Consider the following 19,856-nt stretch of genomic DNA (forward strand, 5'->3'; position numbering starts at 1 on the left):
CACTTTTGAATCCCACAGTTAGCCAGCTCAGCACTCGGCGAGCGCGGAGTGGTATGTGGATGACGAGCTTGAGAGCTTCACGATCAGTGATGATGAAAGCAGCGGGGATCAACCACTTCAGCTGTATGAATGATGCCCCGGCTGAAAGACAACCAGTACTGCTCACAGCATGACGACAACACACCGAGATTCCCAGTGACGAATCGGTGGATGATACGTGGAATCATAGAACCGACATGATATCAACCAGCCTGAAGGAGAGGTCAAGCGTGGGGTTTGTACATCATGGACGGGGCACAGCAACAGGCGTTGGGCGTTCTGTACCTTGTGGAGCTCGAGACTTCAGTCAATATTATCGACCTTTCACATTCTGCTTATGGCCTCTTAGCGAACTGTCGCTCTGGAAGTTTTGTTGCAAAGGTGCATGCGAAGCAGCCATGAACAGGTGTTGGTATTGTCACTGGCTGCCAGAGAGGACAAGCAGGATTGCTTGGGTGATTTTTCGCAGCCAGAATTTCGATATTCAGGTTGACGGTCATGTAAGGTAGGATGAAAAGACGGTGTCTGGAGATGCAGAGAAGAAGACACCACTGATGCATCCCCTGGAAGGGTTGTTCTGTCACAGGGCGTCGTGTACGCATCGCACCATGACTAATGCACCAATGTCCACGGGATGCCTATAATAAGTCGTGGAGCGATACGATATGATGGTCTCATCAAAATCCACTCTTCCATGCTACACGAATGCAGTTGAAGTGGGTAGTGATCCACCAACCCCCTACTTCCCCGGCCCTTTACCCTGCTGTGATATCTCTGTTTCAAGGCGTTTAACTGCACTGCATGTGAAGAAAGGTGCTTCTCAGGCCAGCCACACGTACATACCTAGACAGCTACTGAATTTCCTCATGTTGAAGGTCACCATTTATGTACCCGAAGTGGGAACAGCCATTGGGGCTCGCCTTTACCAAAATGGTTTCTATCTATAGAGAGCTTTTGATAGACGTCTATACCATCGTCATGGCCAATCATATCTAGACTAGGCTTGATAAATTGCCTAAAAGGGATGACGGCCCCCGACCCTAAACGTCCGTGTTGTTTGGTCCCCGGATATCTTGGTGACAGTTGGAGACTGACAACTCTACTCTTTCCTCATTTTCACAAGTTCTCCTCTTCCCTCTGCCGTGATAACCGACTCCGCAACCGATCCTTTCTCAACATTGACCTATGATGCCAGCTTGTCCATGACTTGGATTCGTCAAATGTGGATCGGCGTTGCCTCTTTGATGTTTAGCCCAGGATCCCTAAACACCTTTTGGCCTTCCGATTGGGGATTCCACGATACTATGGCGCTCATTCTGCGCGTCAATGCGGTGGGAGTACCCTTCTCCAAGTCCATATATGTTTGTTATCACGCATCCTCCTTGACTTTTCTCATGTAGGTGTTTTCCCTTGATCGCTCGCCTCGCCGCGTTTCCCTCACTCTTTCAGCAGGACCCGAAGATGGGCCTTGGTCCTGACGATGAAGTCCGGCAATCGGTTAAGGGCACATCCATCTTGACGCATGAGTCACGGCCTGTAGTCTCGTCCCCCGGGGTCGAAGGTCCAACACAGTCTGACACTACTGCTCAGAGGCAACCCACCCTCTTCTCGGTCGAGCACGATGGATCCTCAGAAAACAGTCTTTCTGACGAGGTGCAAGTCGGGAGGGTCGATCCTAGGAAGATAGTGTATTTCTCGCCATCTGATCCTGAAAATCCGTACAATTGGTCCAAGGGAAAGAAGCTGTACATGTTTGCTACCGGCATCATCACCGTCTTCAACAGCACGTTGGGGTCGTCCTTACCCAGTGGAGCGATATCCTTTATCGCCAAACATTTTGACATTACAGATGACATCCAACTGCCATTGCCGATATCTTGTTTCCTTGCCGGGTATGTGGTAGGACCGATGCTTTGCGGTCCCCTCTCCGAGAACAATGGTCGAAAACCCGTCCTCCTTGCGTTCTTCCTGGTTTCCACGATATTCACGATGGCGTCGGCCGTGGCGCCTAGTTGGCCGACTCTGCTGTTCTTCCGCTTCATCTGTGGAGTGGGGTTGTCTGCTCCAATTTCCATTGCCGGCGGACTGTACGCGGATATTTACGACGATCCCCGGGAGAGAGGAGTGGCCATGGCTTGGTTCATCGTCGCTACCAGCTCAGGTCCGGTCGTGGCACCCGTCATCTCTGGATTCATCGCCGAGAATGCGACATGGCGATGGGTATTCGGTTTTGCAACACTCTTCTCAGTGGCAACGTTACCCCTCATCATATTCATGCCCGAGTCCTTTGGCCCTGTCCTTCTCAGTCGCAGGGCAAAGAGACTTCGCAGAGAAACAGGCGATCCAGACATCATCGCAAAGGCCGAGCTCCAGAAAAAGACGTTTCGGCATGTTGTCACCGTGGTCATGACACGGCCCTATCGCATGCTCTTCAATGAAGTCATTGTCATGTCTTGTTGTGCGTATTGCGCGCTGGCCTACGGCATCTTCTACCTCTATTTCGAAGCCTATCCGATCATCTTCCAGGGCCCGGATTCGGTGTACAAGTGGTCGTGGGGTATTTCAGGGTTGGCTTTTCTGCCCATTGGCATCGGTTCTTTCCTCGCGGCTCCAATCCTGTTGGCATGGGACTCGTATCTGGCCAAGGCACAGAAACGGAACGCCAAATGGGCCAACCAAGAAGAATATCGACGCTTGCCGCTGGCTTGCCTTGGTGGGCCGCTCTATGTGGTGTCACTGTTCTGGATCGGTTGGAGTGCCAAACCCGGCATGCATTGGCTGGCCCCTGTGGCCTCCGGCGTGCCCTTTGGTTTGGGTTTCGTACTCATCTTCATGGCGTTGCTGAACTATTTGAGCGACTCGTACATGATCTTTGCTGCCAGTGCTCAAGGCATAGCCAGTACCTGTCGCAGCGTCTTTGGCGCGTTACTGCCGTTAGGGGCACATCGCATGTTTTCTTCCCTGGGTGTTCCCTGGGCTTGCAGTCTGCTGGCCTTTTTAAGCCTGGGCATGTGTCTGATCCCTGTGGCCTTCATCAAATATGGAGACCAGATCCGAGATAACAGCAGCTTTTGCAAGCAGTTGAAAGCGATGCAAGACCAGGAGGCTGCTGAGCGAAAGGACAATGAAGCAGAGTCGGCGGACGTGGGAGAGGGAGAGGGACAGGGACAGGAGACAATATATGAAAAGGTGTGAAAACAATCGAGGGTTGAGTATAGAGGTTTGCATGTATTGGACACCTTGAAGCGGCATATAGACTCTTGTTATCTTTAGATTATTAGCATACATAAGGTAGGAAGAGGCTCAAATTCACGTACAGAAACCCCCGAAGATAAAGATGCAGTGATCGACCATAGTCCATGTTGCAGTGTTAATAGGCTTTCCCTAATGTGTGAATACTACCTACTTGTGAATGTCTAGAAGGTTAAGAACACGCCTATCTCTCTTTCTCTGCCCCCATCGAACCTCGCAATGTCACTGACACCATGACCCTCCATCTCACCCCTGCCGAGCGTACGAATATGGTGTTGAATATGGTGTTGAATATGGTGTTGAATATGGTGTTGAATATGGTGTTGAATATGGTGTGCTGAGCCGTTCCGATGTTGGTGCATCAAAAAGGAGATAGGCGCTGGAAGTAGCACTCTAATATCCTAGCAAGGACTAGCTCCAGTAGAAAGGCATCCTCAATTCCTACTGGCCGCTAAATATACGTCTCCGCTGCTTCACTTCACCGCATTGTTAACGTCGGTGTATCAAAGTGCCGAACTTACCGATCAGGCTGTATATAAATTCCACCCCTGAGTCTCGTCTAGTACTACAGAAAGTAGGTCAAGCACAGGACCTGTCCTTAGAATATGGATTTCGATAGAGCAAAGATAAAGAGCAAGACAGACATCATAGTCTCTGGATATGCCAACTTCGGATCGTCTCCTGGCCCAATAGGTAGGCTGGCTGCATGAAGGACTTTGATGGCATCCCATCCCTGGCTCTGCTATACTATTCTGTAAGATGTTCACCCGAGTAAGGTATTTTGTCTTCTCTATCAATAAATGGTGAACTGTGAAGCTGGTGTATCAAGACACCCGTCTCTCGGTCTGTCTGGGAGCTTATAGTCATCGTTTGTCTTCCTGCTACTTTCCTTTCCCCCTCCTTTCCACTCACTCTTCCAAGTCGTGTCTCTCTCCCATCCTCCTGTTTATGCCAAGCATTTTTTTTGTCTCGTCGTTGCACGGAAAGGCAAGCATGCCAGGACGAGAAGTCAATCTACCCGCTTTGTCCAAGCTAACGCGGCTTCTCTTGGCTAAAAGGACACCCCGTCGGTGTATGAAGAATAGGAGACTGCCAGATCAGGGAATCCAACGACTGCTTATGGCGGAGCTATTATGCAATTGCTTGGCTAAAAAGACATCTCGTCGGCACACGGAAAGTAAGAGTCAGCCATATCAGGAAACTCAACGACTCGTTATAGCGGAGCTAATGCGCGTATGCCTGGCTAAAAGGGCCATCTCGTCGGCGCACGGAAAACAAATAGACTGGCCATATCAGGGAATCCAACGATTGCTTATAGCGGAGCTAATGCGCATTTGCTTGGCTAAAAGGGCCATCTCGTCGGTGTGTGAAAGATCTGGATGCTCCAGAACGGGAAACCTGACCACCATCTCCAGCAAAGCTAATGCGGCTTTGCTTGGCTTAAAGATGTCCCGTCGGTGCATGGAGAGCTACAAGCCCGGCTGATTCAGGAAATTCAACTGCCATTCTAACAAACGGAGGTTGAAAGGTTCCTTGTTGTCCATGACAGGGGCCTGGGGAGAGGCCTGACTAAATACACATGAATCATGATTACAGGGCTTCCCAGTACACTAGACAAGGCTGGGAATGCTTAAGTTTAACACATTCTGGCTCTGCTGTGATGGTGAGGGTTAACTGTTCAGGACCAACGTCGGTGCACAAGAGGCTCTTTCTTATACCATATCAGGAAACTATGATACTGGATCTAGTAAGGGAAGCTGACTGGGAATGCTTGGCTAAACAGACAGGTTCGTCGGTCCACGATGTCTGATCTGATGATGCCAGACCAGGAATTGTGATTTCCCTTCTAAGGCTGGCTTTCGCGGCTTCTCTTGGCTCACAAAAGGAATTCGTCGGTGTATCAAAAGCTGATAGTACGCCAGGATAGGAATTGTGAATCTATTCTGGGACAAGCTCTCGCGGCTTCTCTTGGCTAAATTAATAGTGTCGTCGTTGTATCAAAAGCTATTCTGGCGTCAGAAATGGGAATCCTAGTTCTGCTCTAGGTCGGGCTGACGCGGCTTCTCTTGGCTAAATTCAGGCATCGTCGGTGTATCAAAAGCTGGTCTGGCGTCAGAAATGGAAATCACCGTCCTGCTCTGGGTCAAGCTCACACGGCTTCTCTTGGCTAAATAGACGGTGTCGTCGTTGTATCAAAACACGGACAGGGCAGGTGCTTTTCCTTGTTAAGCCCGGGCACCACTGGCACTGCACAGATAGGCGCTTCAAATTGAGCAAGAGCGATGATACGGTATGTCGCACAAAGGACTTAGTCTGGTAAGCGTGTTCGGTAGTAAGAGCGACTCGTGTGGACTGTATCTCTTCCCAAGATATATAGGTCAGGGTAGAAGCCAAAGCGACATGGGGCTGCCATGCCGTCGACGGCAAACCTTGGGTTCCATGTACTCTGACTTGTAGACAAAGGTGCATAGACATGGTGTATATCGATATGGCAGCCACGTTGACCTTTCTGTCGACCATCATGACCTATGGTGTCGTGGAGGTTGGCCCTTACATTACTCCTCATACTTGTTTCATTTGGACTTAATAGAAGTTCTGGAAGATGAGGAGTGTCTGGAAAGAACAGGCTCAAACGGGTGCCTTGTATAAGTTGCTACTTGATCATCCCGCTCGACTGCATCCACCACCCAAATCCAACTCACGTGACAGTTTACCCCTGGCCTCCGCAGCCTTGTGCACACCCGAGCCTCATCCCAAACATAATCCAATCAATCCACCGAATATCTCCTCCACGAAGCCCCAGCATTTATTTTTGTTGTTCGAGTCGGTCCGCAACTGCACGTCCTGGCTTTTAATAGCACTCTTTCATACCGTCCATGATAGCGAGACGTTCGATACCCACAAAATGCACCACTCCAAACACCCTGCCCCCGGGCTTCTGCTCACTCCCATCGGTGCAGATGGACACCTACTGCCGGATATCATCCATAGTGACTTCACCAAAACTATCTCCCATATCAGTGTCCTCAAGCGGGAGAGGCTGGGAGTGCGCTTGATGAGGACTCTTTGGTATCTCTTCAATTTCGGCCACCGAGTCGCGCTTGGGATATCCGTGGTCGAGCTCGGCCAGACCAGCCGTCGCGGAGTGTAAGTTCGGGACCGGCATTCGCATGGGCCCATGATCAGGCTCACTCTGCGCGCGAGGCAGGCCCCGTGTACCGCCACCACTGCCGCCACCGAACCCATCACTGCCAGGGTGCAGTTCGTCCGGTTCCATCGGGACAGAAAGCTGATTGTCTCCATTCTGCCGAAGCTGACATTGTAGCAGAGCCAGTCCATGCGCGCCGTCATGGTCATCGAAAGGCAGCCCACAGGCGTCGCCATTGACATCCTGCATGCTCCGCAGACCCGGGAAACTGTGGTGGCTGTGCAACATTGGGCGGAATATTGATTGCGAGGCAGCCCAGCGTGGTTCATCATGAGGGTGTAATTTGGAAATCCCTTGCACTCGACGACGCAGGGGTGATCCTTGGGACTGTGCCCCAAGGTCGCTCATGGCGCATGCTGCAAGCAGAGCGGAACGCAATGCTTCGTCTTGCTCGTCAACCGGCACCCACGAATGGGCTTGCGGTTTTGTTTGCTGCGGAGCCGGAGCCGCCGAAACCTCCAGTCCATGATTTCCCTCGAGAAATCCGGTCCAGCCGTGCTCGTCAGTCTTGTCCAACTGTGGCGAGTGTGCCTCTGGCTTGATTCCAGACAGCGGTTGTGTTGCAGCGTCCTCCTCCGAGCCGAGCTGTTCTTGCAGTACCTGGTGGGTCTGGATATTGAACCTTGCTAATGGATGCTCATGCATATCAGTCGAGCCTTGTATTGTCTCATGCAGCGAGTATTTCGTGTAAGATGGGTCTGACTGATTGCTAAGGTGTTTCTTGAGCTCCGGAAGCTCGAAGATGTTTGCTGACTCGATGGAATGTTCCCCAATGATTGTCTGTAGATGTTGTTGACTTGCATCGACATGCACATCCAAGGGCCCCATGTCGCACCGTGGAAGGAAAGCTTGTGTTGATGGCAGAGGGAACGAGGATGCTAAATGACCCAAGTCGGGAATCTGAACAGGCTTGAAGGACATGAACCCATCTTGACACAGTTCTTCGTCCATCGACCCCAGGTACATGTTGTACGGAAGACTGTTCTGCGACAAGAACTGACCGCTATTGTCAAAGGAACCAATATTGGGGGAACAGTCATCCATCGCATGCATAGATAGAGGCGGCAAGCCCCTTTCCACAGAATGCAATGTGCTGTTGGTGGAAAGATCTTCTGACGGAGGCACCCATACAGACCGCCATGTCGTTGTGCCGCCGGTACCGAGAGGGGCCTGAGAGAACCTCCAGAGAAGCACGGCCTTCCTCTGCCGCGACTTTCGACCGTGCTTCTCGCCATATTTCCCTGGTCTCATGTCGATCGCAGAGAGTTCCTGCATGATAGTCAGACTGCGGAGGAAGTTGCTGGATTGTTGATTCGCAAGTTCGATAGCCGTCAAGTCTTTGGAGTCTTCAGCCAGCCTTTCGGCTTCTGTAAGGGATGTGAACGTGGAGGCCCACCATCTAGACTGAAAGAATGGTTTGATCTTGCCTCGACCAGAAGCACGACATTCTTCATGACATGAATCAGTGACCTCATGGCCATCGCGATATATGCGAGTCACGCAGGTCCATTCCTTCCAGTCGTCTAAACGTGACGTTGTCGGCCAGTCTTCGTCAATAAAATCCAGTTCGAGCCCAATTCCGAGCTTGGAGTGACGAGGTGGGAAGTCCTCCATAAGCTGGAAGCTCGCGTCGAGGAGGATAAGGTCGCATTGGTTGCCGTTCGACCAGTCATCAACGATGGACGGTAGGTGAGGGAAGAATACTTGCCACCCAACAACATCTTGCAACGGGATAGGCTCCAGCCTGAGGCTTTGAAGTCGAGTATAGTGATGCAAGGCATGCTCCCAATCATCGGGTTGACTAACCCACATCTCAAAAGTCAATCTCTGGAGGTTGATGATATCCGAGCTGGCCACTTGCAGAGACGTATCCCTATCTTCGGAACCATCTGCTTCAAAATCTTCTTGTAGGTGCATGCCGCCCTTCATTGCCTTCTGTTCATTGACCATGTGTTCAATGGAGTTATGATAGAACTTGTGACCCTCGGTTGGGCTGGTGTCTTCGTCATCACCGGGTTTGATCAACCGATCCCCTATGTTGAGGTCAGCCATTTCTTATTGAGGAGTAATGACGATAGCTTACATTCTGGTATTCCTTTGAGGAACCGATCCAGGACCTGGATGTGGCTCGAGACTTGTTTGCGTACACGAACTTCGCCAGTTTCCCGGTATATCCATTCCGCAATAAGCATGTTTCGTCCATATGGCCTCCCACGCTGGGAACATTTCTTCCGTCCCATTGGCTTGATGTGTACCAGTGCTGAGGATTGTTAGGACTTCTCAGTGTGCATTAAACTGCCGGGCTTACCATTCTGGAAAGCAGCTTCAATCCGATCGGGCCAGATTGGCTTGCCATCAGGACCGATATCTTGCCTTGGTCGGGACCGATACTCCAGGTACTTAGGATGCGTAAGATATGGGCGGTCTGCGTTCGTCAAAGGTTTGGATCGGTGAGGTCTATGTAGATTCCGCCGCGGCTTTCGGTCAAAGACCAAGGCTGAAGTATCATTCGATCCGAGCTTAATGAGAGGGCTAGGGAAATGGACTTCCTGTGTCATGGACAGACCGGCACTCAGTTCTGGAAGGGGACGTTGGTTTTCGATCCCTTCGTAGGACACCCCGCCAAATGATCGCGCATTACCAGAAGATGTCGAGAGGGGATCAAAACCAGGCTGGGTGTTGGATCCATCTTCAGACTGCGTCGCCGCAGGTGAAACGGAATGTAGAAGGTCCATAGCAGCCTAGAGCGCCCAGTGCGTGGCCAGCATTGCCAAAGAATGAGAAGGAAAAATGCAGCAAACAATTCTCGAGAGAACAGAAAGACTTTGGAATGATAAGAGGGAATGCTGCAAGAGAGGGAAGGCCATCATCGTGTTATAATTGTCACTACCGGACCATAGGTACTCGTGCAATCTCGTTTTCCCTCGACTCTTCCATTTCATCAACCAGGCCCTTTGCCTCTTTGGTCCGATAGGAATACAAACCCACGGACATTGGTTGTCGAGGGATCCAAAGAATCGAGAACAAGCAAGACAGGCAATCTCACAGAGCCGGCACCGTTTCCTATCCTTGCCGCACAGACTCAAAAGGGCAACGAAGGATAATGCAAGGGATGACAGACTGCCCATTTCAGACTTGCCGCTTGCACGCAGCTGCCGGAGGCAGACAAGTCAGTAAGAGACAACACAATACATGAGGTCGAGGTAGAGAGACGTCATATCGTGGCCAATTTGGCTTAGGAATGAGAACAGAGGCACAGGCCGAGTATCGTTCGATACTTGTCATCTTTTGCCCAAGATCTGATTTCTCTTTCAGTGGTCATGAACCTTTGAAACCTTTACTCAGAAAGGTCGTGAAAAGCATCTGCGCCTGAACGATAATATTCTGCACAAATTAATGGCCATGATTATATCTTTGAAGAGAAACGGTTGAAGCGAAAGAAGTGGGCAGGTCGCTGCAAGGGATAGAACAGGGGTGGGTCTCTGCCTGACGTGGATCTCATACAAGCTCGACATCGTCTCCTGCGCCAATGTTGAATTTCTTCCGGACCGAACCTGTCATCCTGTGGTGGGTTAATGTGTCCTGATGATGCTGGATCTTTTTCTCCATAGCCCGAATCTCAGCTTCAGGATCCACAGCTTCGCCTTCGGCAAAGTCGAGTACAAGCCTGCGACCGAGTAAGTGAGTGTTTGAAAGAGCTTCCAAAGCATTCTCGGCCTCTTTCGCCGTGACAAACTCGGCAAAGGCGAAGCCTCGGGCACTGTTGTCGAACTTCTTGGGCAGCCGTACGGTGCGCAGCTGGCCATAAGCACCAAACAGTGCCCGGATGTCTTTCTTCGTGGCTTCGAACGGCAAGTTCTTGATAATGATTTTTGTCTGCCTGGAGTTGACCTTTTTGGCAATGTCTTCTTTCCGTCGTTCTTCTGCAAGGTCCGTCGATTTCTGTGACAATTGCACGAGTAGCTCATGTCCGTCGAGTCGGCGTTTGTTCATGGTGACGACCGCAGCTTCTGCTTGGGCTTTGGTGCGGAACTCGACAAAGCCGAATCCCATGCTCAGCACTTTCCCAGGCCTTTTGGCATCAGTTCTGGTCTTTACCCGGGCAGACAAAAACCCTGACAGTGGCTTGAAAGCTTCGCTGAGCCTGGCAGTTGTAGTGGAGAAGTTGAGATTGCGCACAAAGACTGTGAAGGTGTTCCCAAGAGGCTGTTCGGTTGCATCTCCTTGTGCCTGCGCAGCATGTGCAATGCCATCAGCAGTTACAGCTGCCTTTTGTTCCCAAAGACCTTCTGGCGCTTTCTCAAGGTATAGGACCGAGCCCTTCAAGTTTCGGTAGGCAAGCTGCTTCAATGCCAAACTTGCAGCAGCCGCGTCTTGATACTGGGCTATAGCCATCGTTCCAGTCGTAGGGAAGACCAGGCGTTCAAGGACGCCATATTGATTCAGCATCTGTGACAGCTCCTCTGAAGTTGTCCCGAAGGAGAAATTCTTCAAAAGGATCGTTCTATCATCGCGAGACCGGTTCTTGAATGAATCAATATTCACGCCATTGGATTTCAGATAATCTTTCGTTTCTTTGATCACACTCGTCTCTGCATGAGCTTGCTTGACGGCGGCGTCCGCTGAGGCAGGGTCAAGCAATTCTGATTTGGACACTCCCAATCGATTGGCTACCGATGCGAGTACAGCATCTGGATTCATGTACAAGGAATTCCAGCTGAACGTCGAAGTTGCGGCATCGTTTTTTCGTTTGATGGCTTTCTGCTTTTTCAACGGCAGTTTGGACAGCTCGAACTCACTAAGTTTCTGTACTTTCTTGTCGGACGCTGGGAGTATGTGAAGAAGGCGGCCCTGAAAATCCTTGCCGTCGAGACTGAGAAGGGCCTTCTCGGCATCCGAGGACTCCACGAACTGGACATATCCGATACCTTTTCCTGTAAGTGTGCGAGTGTCTATGACTACACGGACCTATTGCATAGTTAGCACGCGTTTCATGAAGCGTTGCAAGGACGAAAAGCATGAGTAATGTTGAAATCAGAATGAGAAGCATCTACTAAAACACTCTTTCCCGGTTCACAGCATATGCATAGCATAAGTTGTCCCTATCGGAAATCATCACAAGAATATTGGGGTTCGATGGTGAAAAGCGACATTGGTGAACGTACCTCTGAGATTCTGCCATACGGGGCAAATGTTTTCCTCAGGTCATCCTCTCTTGTATCGAATGGCAGATTGCGTATGAAAAGCCGAGCGTTTGGTATGGACAGCGTGGCAGTGCTCTCCGGTTGAAGGTCAGCTCCCGAATCCGATTTGCTGTCGCTAGCCTGTGCAATCTCATCAGCCTCCGGCCATGTCTCGACGGCAGGAGCGTTATCTAAGGCTGTTCGTGTATCGGCGACATCCTCTTCGACCAGGTCCAACAATCTGCTCGTTTTGCCACGAAGCCAGTCCGCATCTGATGCAGGCACAGCCTGCGTGATGGTTTCCACGTCACCACCGCCCGGTACAGCATCCCCTGATGAATCTTCTTGCTCTTTCGGTTGACCATGTGATTCGGCATCCACGCTGTCAGCCTCCACGACAACCTGTTGTGCGGACTCGAGGGTTGGTGTATCCGTCTCGCCATTGTCGTTTATTTCACGCTTCCTCTTCTTGGAAAGTATATTTTGATCTTGCTGCTTTTCCTCCCCATTCCGTCGAGACCGATGGGAGACTGGGGCTGCTTGTCCCGAAGGATCACGTCTGATCTCGACCGGTCTGGCTAAGGTCACAGATATCCTGGACATTCGGATGAAGGTCTTGTTGAAGTAGTTGACGGCATTTTTAGCATGCTCGTGAGTAGCAAAACCGACAAAACCAATGCGACGATCAGGTATAACATGCGTATCTGTGACCGGGTACTTCTCTGAAAAATGAGATCGCAGTTGATCTTTGGTCATTGATGGGGGTAGACCCGACACGTACACTCTGGTGACAGCCAGGCTATCACTCTCTGCTTCTGCCATGACGAGGAAGGCCGCAGTTTCTACAAGGAGTCTGAAGAGTTGCTTGTCTCTTCAAGCAATAAAGCCCTCGGGAGTGCAAGAAAAGTTTGGAGACAAACCACAATTTGTGCCAAGCCTATTCTGTAAATGGTCCGATGGAGACAATCAATCCCCCGGATGCTTAAACCACAGTTATTGGTTTGTTGATGCTGCAACGCTCCACTACACTTACCGACTTTCGGTGTAGACCTGAATCGCTCTATTGTAGAAATGCTGCAAGGGCGGATAATGCACACCTATTTGCATAATCTCTGTAATAATATGCCTGACGCTTTGTTTGTGGTGGTGGCTTCGGTTCGCTTCTGTCCACCGAGGAGACCATATCACCCAACACTGCAGTGAATTCTTCCATTTCTCAGGTTGTCGCGTTTTTACGTCTTCAACATATTCAATAGTCCATTCGATATTGTTCTCAACCTGTATCCACCGCAATACACATCATGGCGACCGTCGAACTTGCGGCGGAGAAGAAGGTGAAGTTGGAGCGTAAGTCGACCGCCGAGGTGCAACCCCGAGATGAAACGCGCCAGGTCAATGGACTAACGATATATCATGGTAACAGCACAGATCAAATCCGTCGACATGGTAAGCGATGCGCGCGAAAAGCGACCACCTCTTGTTCCTTACCTCCCTGGACCAGCATTGACGATTTGCGAAGAGCGAGGATATGCAACAGGAAGCAATTGAAGTCGGTATGGAACAGCCACGTCCGATAAATCGAGTGTCATGATATTGACCAGGGAACAGCTCAAGAAGCAATGGAGAAGTTTACTGTCGAGAAGGTATGCAGATGACCGCGGCCACACCGGCACTGGCGCATTTACCTGGAAGGCGCTCACATAGATCCAGGACATTGCACAGCACATAAAACGAGAGGTCGGTTGATACGCATGATTCCCTGCGACAGCGGCTCTGATACCTCTACCAGTTCGATGCAAAGAAGGGTGCTACGTGGCATTGCATTGTCGGCAGGAACTTTGGGAGCTTTGTGACCCATGGTAGGAGAGAATTCACTGCCGGGTACAAGTCCAGAAAGGGGAGTTAGCTGACAACTCGATACAGAGACGAAGCATTTCATCTACTTCTACCTCGGCCACGTCGCCATTCTGCTGTTCAAGACCCAATGATCGAGAACTTTGAGCGATTCGGCGTCAGAGAGAGCATCCTGCGTTGATCATGCTCAGCCTTGCCCTCAACTACGGCGCGCATGAAGGCATCCTCAGCGTTCCGATACTCGAGCGGATTAATATGAACGCGGCTGCACATGAGAAACGTTCGACTGTCAGTACATATACCGGAGAAAAAATGGTGTTGTGTTGAAATGATGATATGTTCTCTCAAAACTCATTCTTACGTGATGAAACAGGCTTTGACACTGTCTCGATTTGACCCCCTTTGGCAGCATATGCAGTCCATTCTCGCCATCTAGCCCACTGCCTCGAAGCTGATTATCTGCCGCTGGTACAATTTTCCTCCCTCCAATACAGATTAGAGATATCACGCAGACGCGCAATTGAGGACCATCTAGCATGTGCGATCCAGCCTTCTGTCCGGAAATAACGTGCGCCTCTCTCATTCAGCGGTCTCGAGCTCCATCATCACCGTGGAACTCGATCCGTGGACCACGATAGTGCGCCTTGCCGTAGACGAATCATCAACTCACGAATACCGCAACTGGGTCGATTCAGATGAGGACGGCGGGATAATATAAACCTATGGTTATCAGTATAAACACCAAGAGAAGAGGGTTTAATGACGTCCTCATGTCGCAAAGAGTGACGGGCCTCAAAGATAGAATGAAGAAGGATCTCGTTGACAAGAGCCTAGAGGTTACAGCCGACACGTTGCAACCCAGCCCTTTGGGCGGTGCAGTGGAACGTGGGAACGTGGTTGGCAGGAAGATAATGCGATGACCTTCGCCTGTACAACAGGAGAGCAGCGCCATGAATGCTTTAACAGTCAACCATCCATACTTTGGTCAGTAAATATGTTGTGCTGAAAGATGGCTGTGCTTGTGTCCATACTATCGAGACAAATTATGCTGAAGGGACGCCAATCCTGGTGTATGGCAATATTGCATTCCCATTACCATTAGATCTGGAGTCGTACTAGTAGGACAAAGTGTTGAAGGTCGTGGTTGATGTTGAAGCGTACCTATTCCTCCTGTCTGTTATGATCTCGTGTTTGTCGTCGCCAAGTGACGTGATGGCGCGTCATTGATGCTTCGCCTCGCTTCTTTCGTGCTGCGCAACTTGAGGCATCAACTTGAACTCCATAGAGTCTGCCGCCAACATCCGCTGACTTTACCCTCCTTTGCTCCTCCTAATCAGTGATCCAATATTACAAGCCTCCGTTTCAACACATTCATCCTCATCATGGCATTCTTCTTTGTTGTGGGGACCAAAGGTGAGTGACAGTAGGCTCCGCATCCCACCGCGCCGACTAATATGGCTTCAGACTTCACAAGCCCTTTGAAGGGATACGAGGGGACCACGGCTCAGTGCCACAACTGCGGAAACTGGTCGGCGCATCCAATTTCTAGCTGGGACTGGTTCACATTTTGTTTCGTACCCGTCATTCCTCTCGGAAGCAAGCACAAAGATGTAAGTTTTGTCCTTCAGATGTATACTGCGGGACACACACTGAACTCTTTCGCAGCTTGCCTGCTCAATTTGCCGCTTTCGTCAAGACATACGGTAAGCGCCCATATCCTCTCTAACATCATCTAAGATACTCATTGCTGGTTCAGAAATCGACCAGACGTCCTTTCACAGCAAGGTCAGGGTCCAGGCCCAGCGATACCTCCACATCAACAGGGACCTCCGCTCGGTTGGAACGGCCCTCCTCCTCCTGGACAGCAACCGCGCTATAAGTGAACAGGTTGGTTTGATGGACAATTACAAGAGCAATGGCGCCTGGAGCATACAACAGATAATGCGCGTCTGGTCTCGGGATTTCGGAAACTGTCGCAACCAAATATCATCTTTCTTGACAGATTTGGAGTCATCACTACGGTCGCAGAGCGCTTTATGGAAAGATTTCCACCGTTGAACAAGTTCTGCCTATGTCACGGCCTTCCTCACTCCCTTCAGAACTTCAACCATACAGTCAATGGTTGCATTGGATGGCGGCGTCTTGGCTCGTGCGTGAAGCTACGGTCTGAAGCCTTGTTTCGGCCAAATCACCGCGCTCTACCGCAACATGTAGGCGGTTCAACAGGCATACATCTTTTTGCCGCAACTCTTGGGTCCACCAGCCTCGAAATTCGAATACTGAAGCGGCGACTACACGAGACGCAGCGCAGACAAATCAACCTCCTCGAATGCCTTTGTTCGGGGCTGGAAGGTGTAGGCTACGAACAACAGGATCTCGTGCGACCGCGTCTGGGCATCTTGCGAGCGGCTGGCCTCTTGATGTTTATCATCCTGTACTTCACCTACAGCATTTGCGGCTGGCGGGGGCGTTTTCGGGGATAGTAGGGAGCATCGCAAACCCGACACCCTTTCTCCTCAGCTATCAGCGAGGAACAGGGTTTTGTGCCGGTCGTCCTAGCTGTTCGATCAATACTGGTCTCGAGATCCAGACAGGGCAGGGCTCCTTGGATTTGATGGAACGCTCAGATATTCCCATGACGCACGTCCTTTTCTGCCATTCTGGCATTCTTCCTACTCTCATGCTATCAGTACTATCGGCCTTTGTAGTTGAAATCCTCTTTTTTGCAAGCCGCCGAAGTTGGAACACCTGCTTCACTTCAAATTGCGCCCGCGACAGACGGACATTTTTGACGCCGAAGGGCCAGTCACGTGATGCTTTTTCCCGTCGACGGCTAAAAGCGGCAGCGTAAATATGAGTTGAATATAAATTTCAGGTTCAGAAGAACCCAAACACTTCTACCTCTCTTCCATGCGCCGCCCTCCATCCGCTGCGTTCTCTGCTACAAATACAGACTGCTCCTGCTTTCACCAGCAGTTGAGCGTTCGTCTCTTTTTGCAGATGAGAAATTCGGAGTAATCTTCAACCTCGCACTGTTGTCCCAAATCATCCTTGATTGGGCGACCACAGGACTGCCCGCGAGGGCCTGGCACGATTCCGTGCCTGCAATCGGCATCAGAAATTACAGGGCCTCGGGACAATCATGGTCGACTCGTCGGCCATGTGTCGCCTCTGAGGGTTTCCCTATGGAAGAGCCATTGCGAAGATTGTTTGGCGCTCAAAGCGTTCTCAACTTTAGTGCAATCGCAGCGGGATCTACCCTTTCCTCGTCCTCTGCGGAGGGTGGGATTGGGAGGTTTCAATTCGATTCCGATTACTCTGGAGGGCGGCGCATCAATTACTTTTTCCAAGGTATGTGTTGAATACTTTCCGACCAAAGTATGGGATACTACTAACCTTGAACGATGCAAACCCCCAACAATCAACTACCGGCCTTCACTTGTTCCAAAGAGCACCTTTTTCATTTTCAGTGACCATTCACTCCGTTCGTCTCGTTCGCCTCATTTCTCGCCGCAAATTCTCGAAACGTTTCCAGATCAACTCTCCGCAGAGCGCTGTCCTCGGTCGCTTCCAAGTGGACCTTCGGAACGCCGTTTTTACTGATTCTTCCGTCTTTGTATGCTTGAAAAGCTTCCAGCCACCTTGACGTGCAGAGACACCATTTGCAGCCATCCGTCAGCCCGGCCACTCGAAGATCGTTGCCTTGTGATGCCGAGTAATCCAGAAACTCTTCCGTCACCACTCCTGCGACCGCATGATTACCGAAATCTGCCGCTCCTGTCCTGCAATAGCCGTCTCGATGGAAACCTGTCACGGGACGATTGGAGAAGAAGGCAAGAGGTTGTTTGAGGACTGTGCTGGGTTAGTGGAATGACACCGATAGTCAGTGGTATTCTAGCAAATGAGTGACATATTAGAGGTACTTCACCACTATCAGACGCTTACCATTAAGAGGAGGAGACATCTTTTCTTCGTGCGGCACCTGGGGAGGTGGGTGCGCTTTTCCCGGGGTGCCGAACAACGGAGTCTCTAGTACTCGAGCCCTGAGGCCTTTCCAGAGGCTGAACTTGCGAGTAAGACCGGGGAGTCTCTGATGGAGCTTCATCAACCGCACTTGGCCTCAGCGAAGGATGTATCTGCCCACAGTTCTGTCTGTCAAATGTAGTTGATGGAAGTGTTGTACCTAAGGTATGTTGTCTGTTGTCGAAGAGCGAAACCGCAGGTAGCCTCGCTTCCTCAATTCGTCGAATGATTAGCCCCAAGTGGCATGACGTCAACACATCGAGAAGAGTTCCCATCTATCAACTTGAAGTATCATTGTCTACTAAGACCTCTTTCTTGCCTTTCAATACCCGCAGCGTCAACATACGATTCCAGCTCAGTACACTGGTTCAAGCATTGTCTCTAGCTACCTACGTCGGCCTCCTATCTTGCAGATTTTCCGCCATGCCGTTGCACGCCGGCAAGGCTACTGGACCTACATTCTTGCGTCTTATTCTGCAGTGTAGCATATCATGAGCGCTCGGCACATGGCAAAACTATCTGAACGGACTGGCCTTGCTTGCTATGAATGGATCTCTGGCATTTGGTGCACCTCTTCCAGCTGAGGCACCTCCGAGGTCGCACTTTGTTTTCTTTTCTTACACTCTCAATTCTTGTCGTTACCTGTCCAGACGTTTACCTCGAATTGCATGCCTGTTTCACCCTGTGATTCAAGTCTAGTCTTTGAAACGAGGGCGAAGCGGTTGCTTTGCGGAGCATGGCGCTGAAGTGGTCTCCCAACATATCTGAACAAACGGAGCTACAAATCTAGGAGTGGCATGGCTGACTGCAGGCTGGAAGGATGACGGGAAGCATACTAGCAATGGAGAACGCCCTTTAGAGGGTGTAGAAGGTGTGGATTGAGAGATGAATGTGCTGCAATACAGTTTGTTGTCAGCATAGAATGTTATTGTAGACTTGGTTTGACAAAGAGCACCATGTCAGGCTCAAATGCGCCATTCTCTCTTCAAGTTTGCTACAGACCAGGTTGGCGACAAAGAAGACCATACTTGACTTACACAATGAATACATGGTCTATATGTATATGGCGGCCTCTGCCGATTTTGATATGCTGCAATATATACTACTAGTACGTCGTCACCGTTCTTTAGGTGCTTCACTTGATCCTCACTTCACTGTACAACACTTGCGTTGATCCTTGGCTAACAACCCTGAAAAGAATAAATAAGTGCGCGAACTCAGCGCAGCCTCACCATCATACCAACATCAACGCGTTCGCGATCCTGGTCAGGATGGACTCAAACAGCATGGATCCTCTTACCGTTGACGGCGAAAAGGCTCACTCTGAAGAGCTCGATCCAGTTCTCCCAAATGTCGCACCTTGCGATAGCCCTCCTCATAAAAGTCCTCCTCGCAACAGTCCTCCTTGGGACAGCCCTCCCGATGACAGCCCGCCTCGCCACAGCCCTCTCACCAGACAATTCCTCGAAGACTACGACAATGAGGACGAGGATGACGAAATTCTGGAATGGAATTCGATCTCCAGCATGTCAATCTCATCAGACTCTGAAAGTGAGAATGACAACGCCGAAGACAGCACAAGCGGACGACCAGGTGTAAGACTGAGAGAAAGTGACCATCTCTCGCCATCTCCTCACAACACTCCCAACGATAATGGCTCACCGCGATCATCATCTCAGCCAGCATGTTACCTCGGATGTTCCTCACCAACGGACAAGAAGTACGACGGTCTCAAGCACAGAGAAGAGTCACCAGCCCCCAACGACAATGACCTCCCAACAGTTGTCAAGGAAAAGCACTTCGAGGGGGAAAACGACATGATGAGCGGCGCAGTCAGCCCAGACGACGAGATCAAGGTGCTGTCCACATTCACAGATGATACCATCATGTGTGTGGCCAAGAACGACCTGTCTGCAGCGCTGTCTCATATGCCACTCAAGGTCATCGGCCGATACGAGCTGGCCACATTGCACCTCCCGTTCAACGACATGCGGTCTCTGCGCTTCCTGCCGTTCAATTACCTCAGCACCTACCTCGGCGTGAAGCGGGCGATTGAAGAGGTCACGCAGCACCCGGGATACACAGACCAGGATTTACTCCATGCGTTGCTCAAGCGCGGCGGCTCCTCAAGACGGAGAGTCGTCTATCCGGAGTACATTAACTCTTTCTTTGGGTTTGGGCGTGCTGATGAAGACGATGAGGAGAAAGCCTACAAGTACGACCTTGCGTACTGGCAGCAATTGTATGAACTGGGTGAATTCTGGGAATACATCGATGTCCCCTGAGAAGTGCTCCTG

General features: G+C 50.6%; 7 protein-coding genes across 7 annotated transcripts; 4 read left to right on the forward strand and 3 right to left on the reverse strand.

Annotated features, from left to right (window-relative positions):
• Positions 1 to 1,500: 1,500 nt before the first annotated feature.
• Positions 1,501 to 3,234, forward strand: A1O1_00220 (uncharacterized protein; the record flags this gene model as incomplete). The annotated part of the gene is made up of 1 exon (XM_007721140.1): positions 1,501 to 3,234. The coding sequence occupies one exon, from the start codon at positions 1,501 to 1,503 to the stop codon at positions 3,232 to 3,234; it is 1,734 nt and encodes a 577-aa protein (XP_007719330.1).
• A 3,025-nt stretch (positions 3,235 to 6,259) lies between these two features.
• A1O1_00221 (uncharacterized protein) lies at positions 6,260 to 9,234 on the reverse strand (the record flags this gene model as incomplete). Its single annotated transcript, XM_007721141.1, has 3 exons — positions 6,260 to 8,532; positions 8,583 to 8,759; positions 8,808 to 9,234. 3 exons carry the CDS (start codon positions 9,232 to 9,234, stop codon positions 6,260 to 6,262), a joined length of 2,877 nt encoding a protein of 958 aa, XP_007719331.1.
• Positions 9,235 to 9,997: 763 nt separating this feature from the next.
• On the reverse strand, positions 9,998 to 12,504 carry A1O1_00222 (uncharacterized protein; the record flags this gene model as incomplete). Its single annotated transcript, XM_007721142.1, has 2 exons — positions 9,998 to 11,467; positions 11,665 to 12,504. The coding sequence occupies 2 exons, from the start codon at positions 12,502 to 12,504 to the stop codon at positions 9,998 to 10,000; spliced, it is 2,310 nt and encodes a 769-aa protein (XP_007719332.1).
• A 479-nt stretch (positions 12,505 to 12,983) lies between these two features.
• On the forward strand, positions 12,984 to 13,670 carry A1O1_00223 (dynein light chain, cytoplasmic; the record flags this gene model as incomplete). The annotated part of the gene is made up of 7 exons (XM_007721143.1): positions 12,984 to 13,029; positions 13,106 to 13,128; positions 13,202 to 13,235; positions 13,291 to 13,325; positions 13,393 to 13,419; positions 13,472 to 13,541; positions 13,606 to 13,670. 7 exons carry the CDS (start codon positions 12,984 to 12,986, stop codon positions 13,668 to 13,670), a joined length of 300 nt encoding a protein of 99 aa, XP_007719333.1.
• A 1,248-nt stretch (positions 13,671 to 14,918) lies between these two features.
• Positions 14,919 to 15,419, forward strand: A1O1_00224 (uncharacterized protein; the record flags this gene model as incomplete). Its single annotated transcript, XM_007721144.1, has 4 exons — positions 14,919 to 14,949; positions 15,001 to 15,146; positions 15,202 to 15,239; positions 15,293 to 15,419. The coding sequence occupies 4 exons, from the start codon at positions 14,919 to 14,921 to the stop codon at positions 15,417 to 15,419; spliced, it is 342 nt and encodes a 113-aa protein (XP_007719334.1).
• A 1,583-nt stretch (positions 15,420 to 17,002) lies between these two features.
• On the reverse strand, positions 17,003 to 17,500 carry A1O1_00225 (uncharacterized protein; the record flags this gene model as incomplete). Its single annotated transcript, XM_007721145.1, has 2 exons — positions 17,003 to 17,388; positions 17,482 to 17,500. 2 exons carry the CDS (start codon positions 17,498 to 17,500, stop codon positions 17,003 to 17,005), a joined length of 405 nt encoding a protein of 134 aa, XP_007719335.1.
• Positions 17,501 to 18,845: 1,345 nt separating this feature from the next.
• On the forward strand, positions 18,846 to 19,844 carry A1O1_00226 (uncharacterized protein; the record flags this gene model as incomplete). Its single annotated transcript, XM_007721146.1, has 1 exon — positions 18,846 to 19,844. The coding sequence occupies one exon, from the start codon at positions 18,846 to 18,848 to the stop codon at positions 19,842 to 19,844; it is 999 nt and encodes a 332-aa protein (XP_007719336.1).
• Between the last annotated feature and the right edge of the window lie 12 nt (positions 19,845 to 19,856).

Source organism: Capronia coronata, assembly GCF_000585585.1.
Source record: "Capronia coronata CBS 617.96 chromosome Unknown acBCG-supercont1.1, whole genome shotgun sequence".
Taxonomy (NCBI): Eukaryota; Fungi; Ascomycota; class Eurotiomycetes; order Chaetothyriales; family Herpotrichiellaceae; genus Capronia; species Capronia coronata.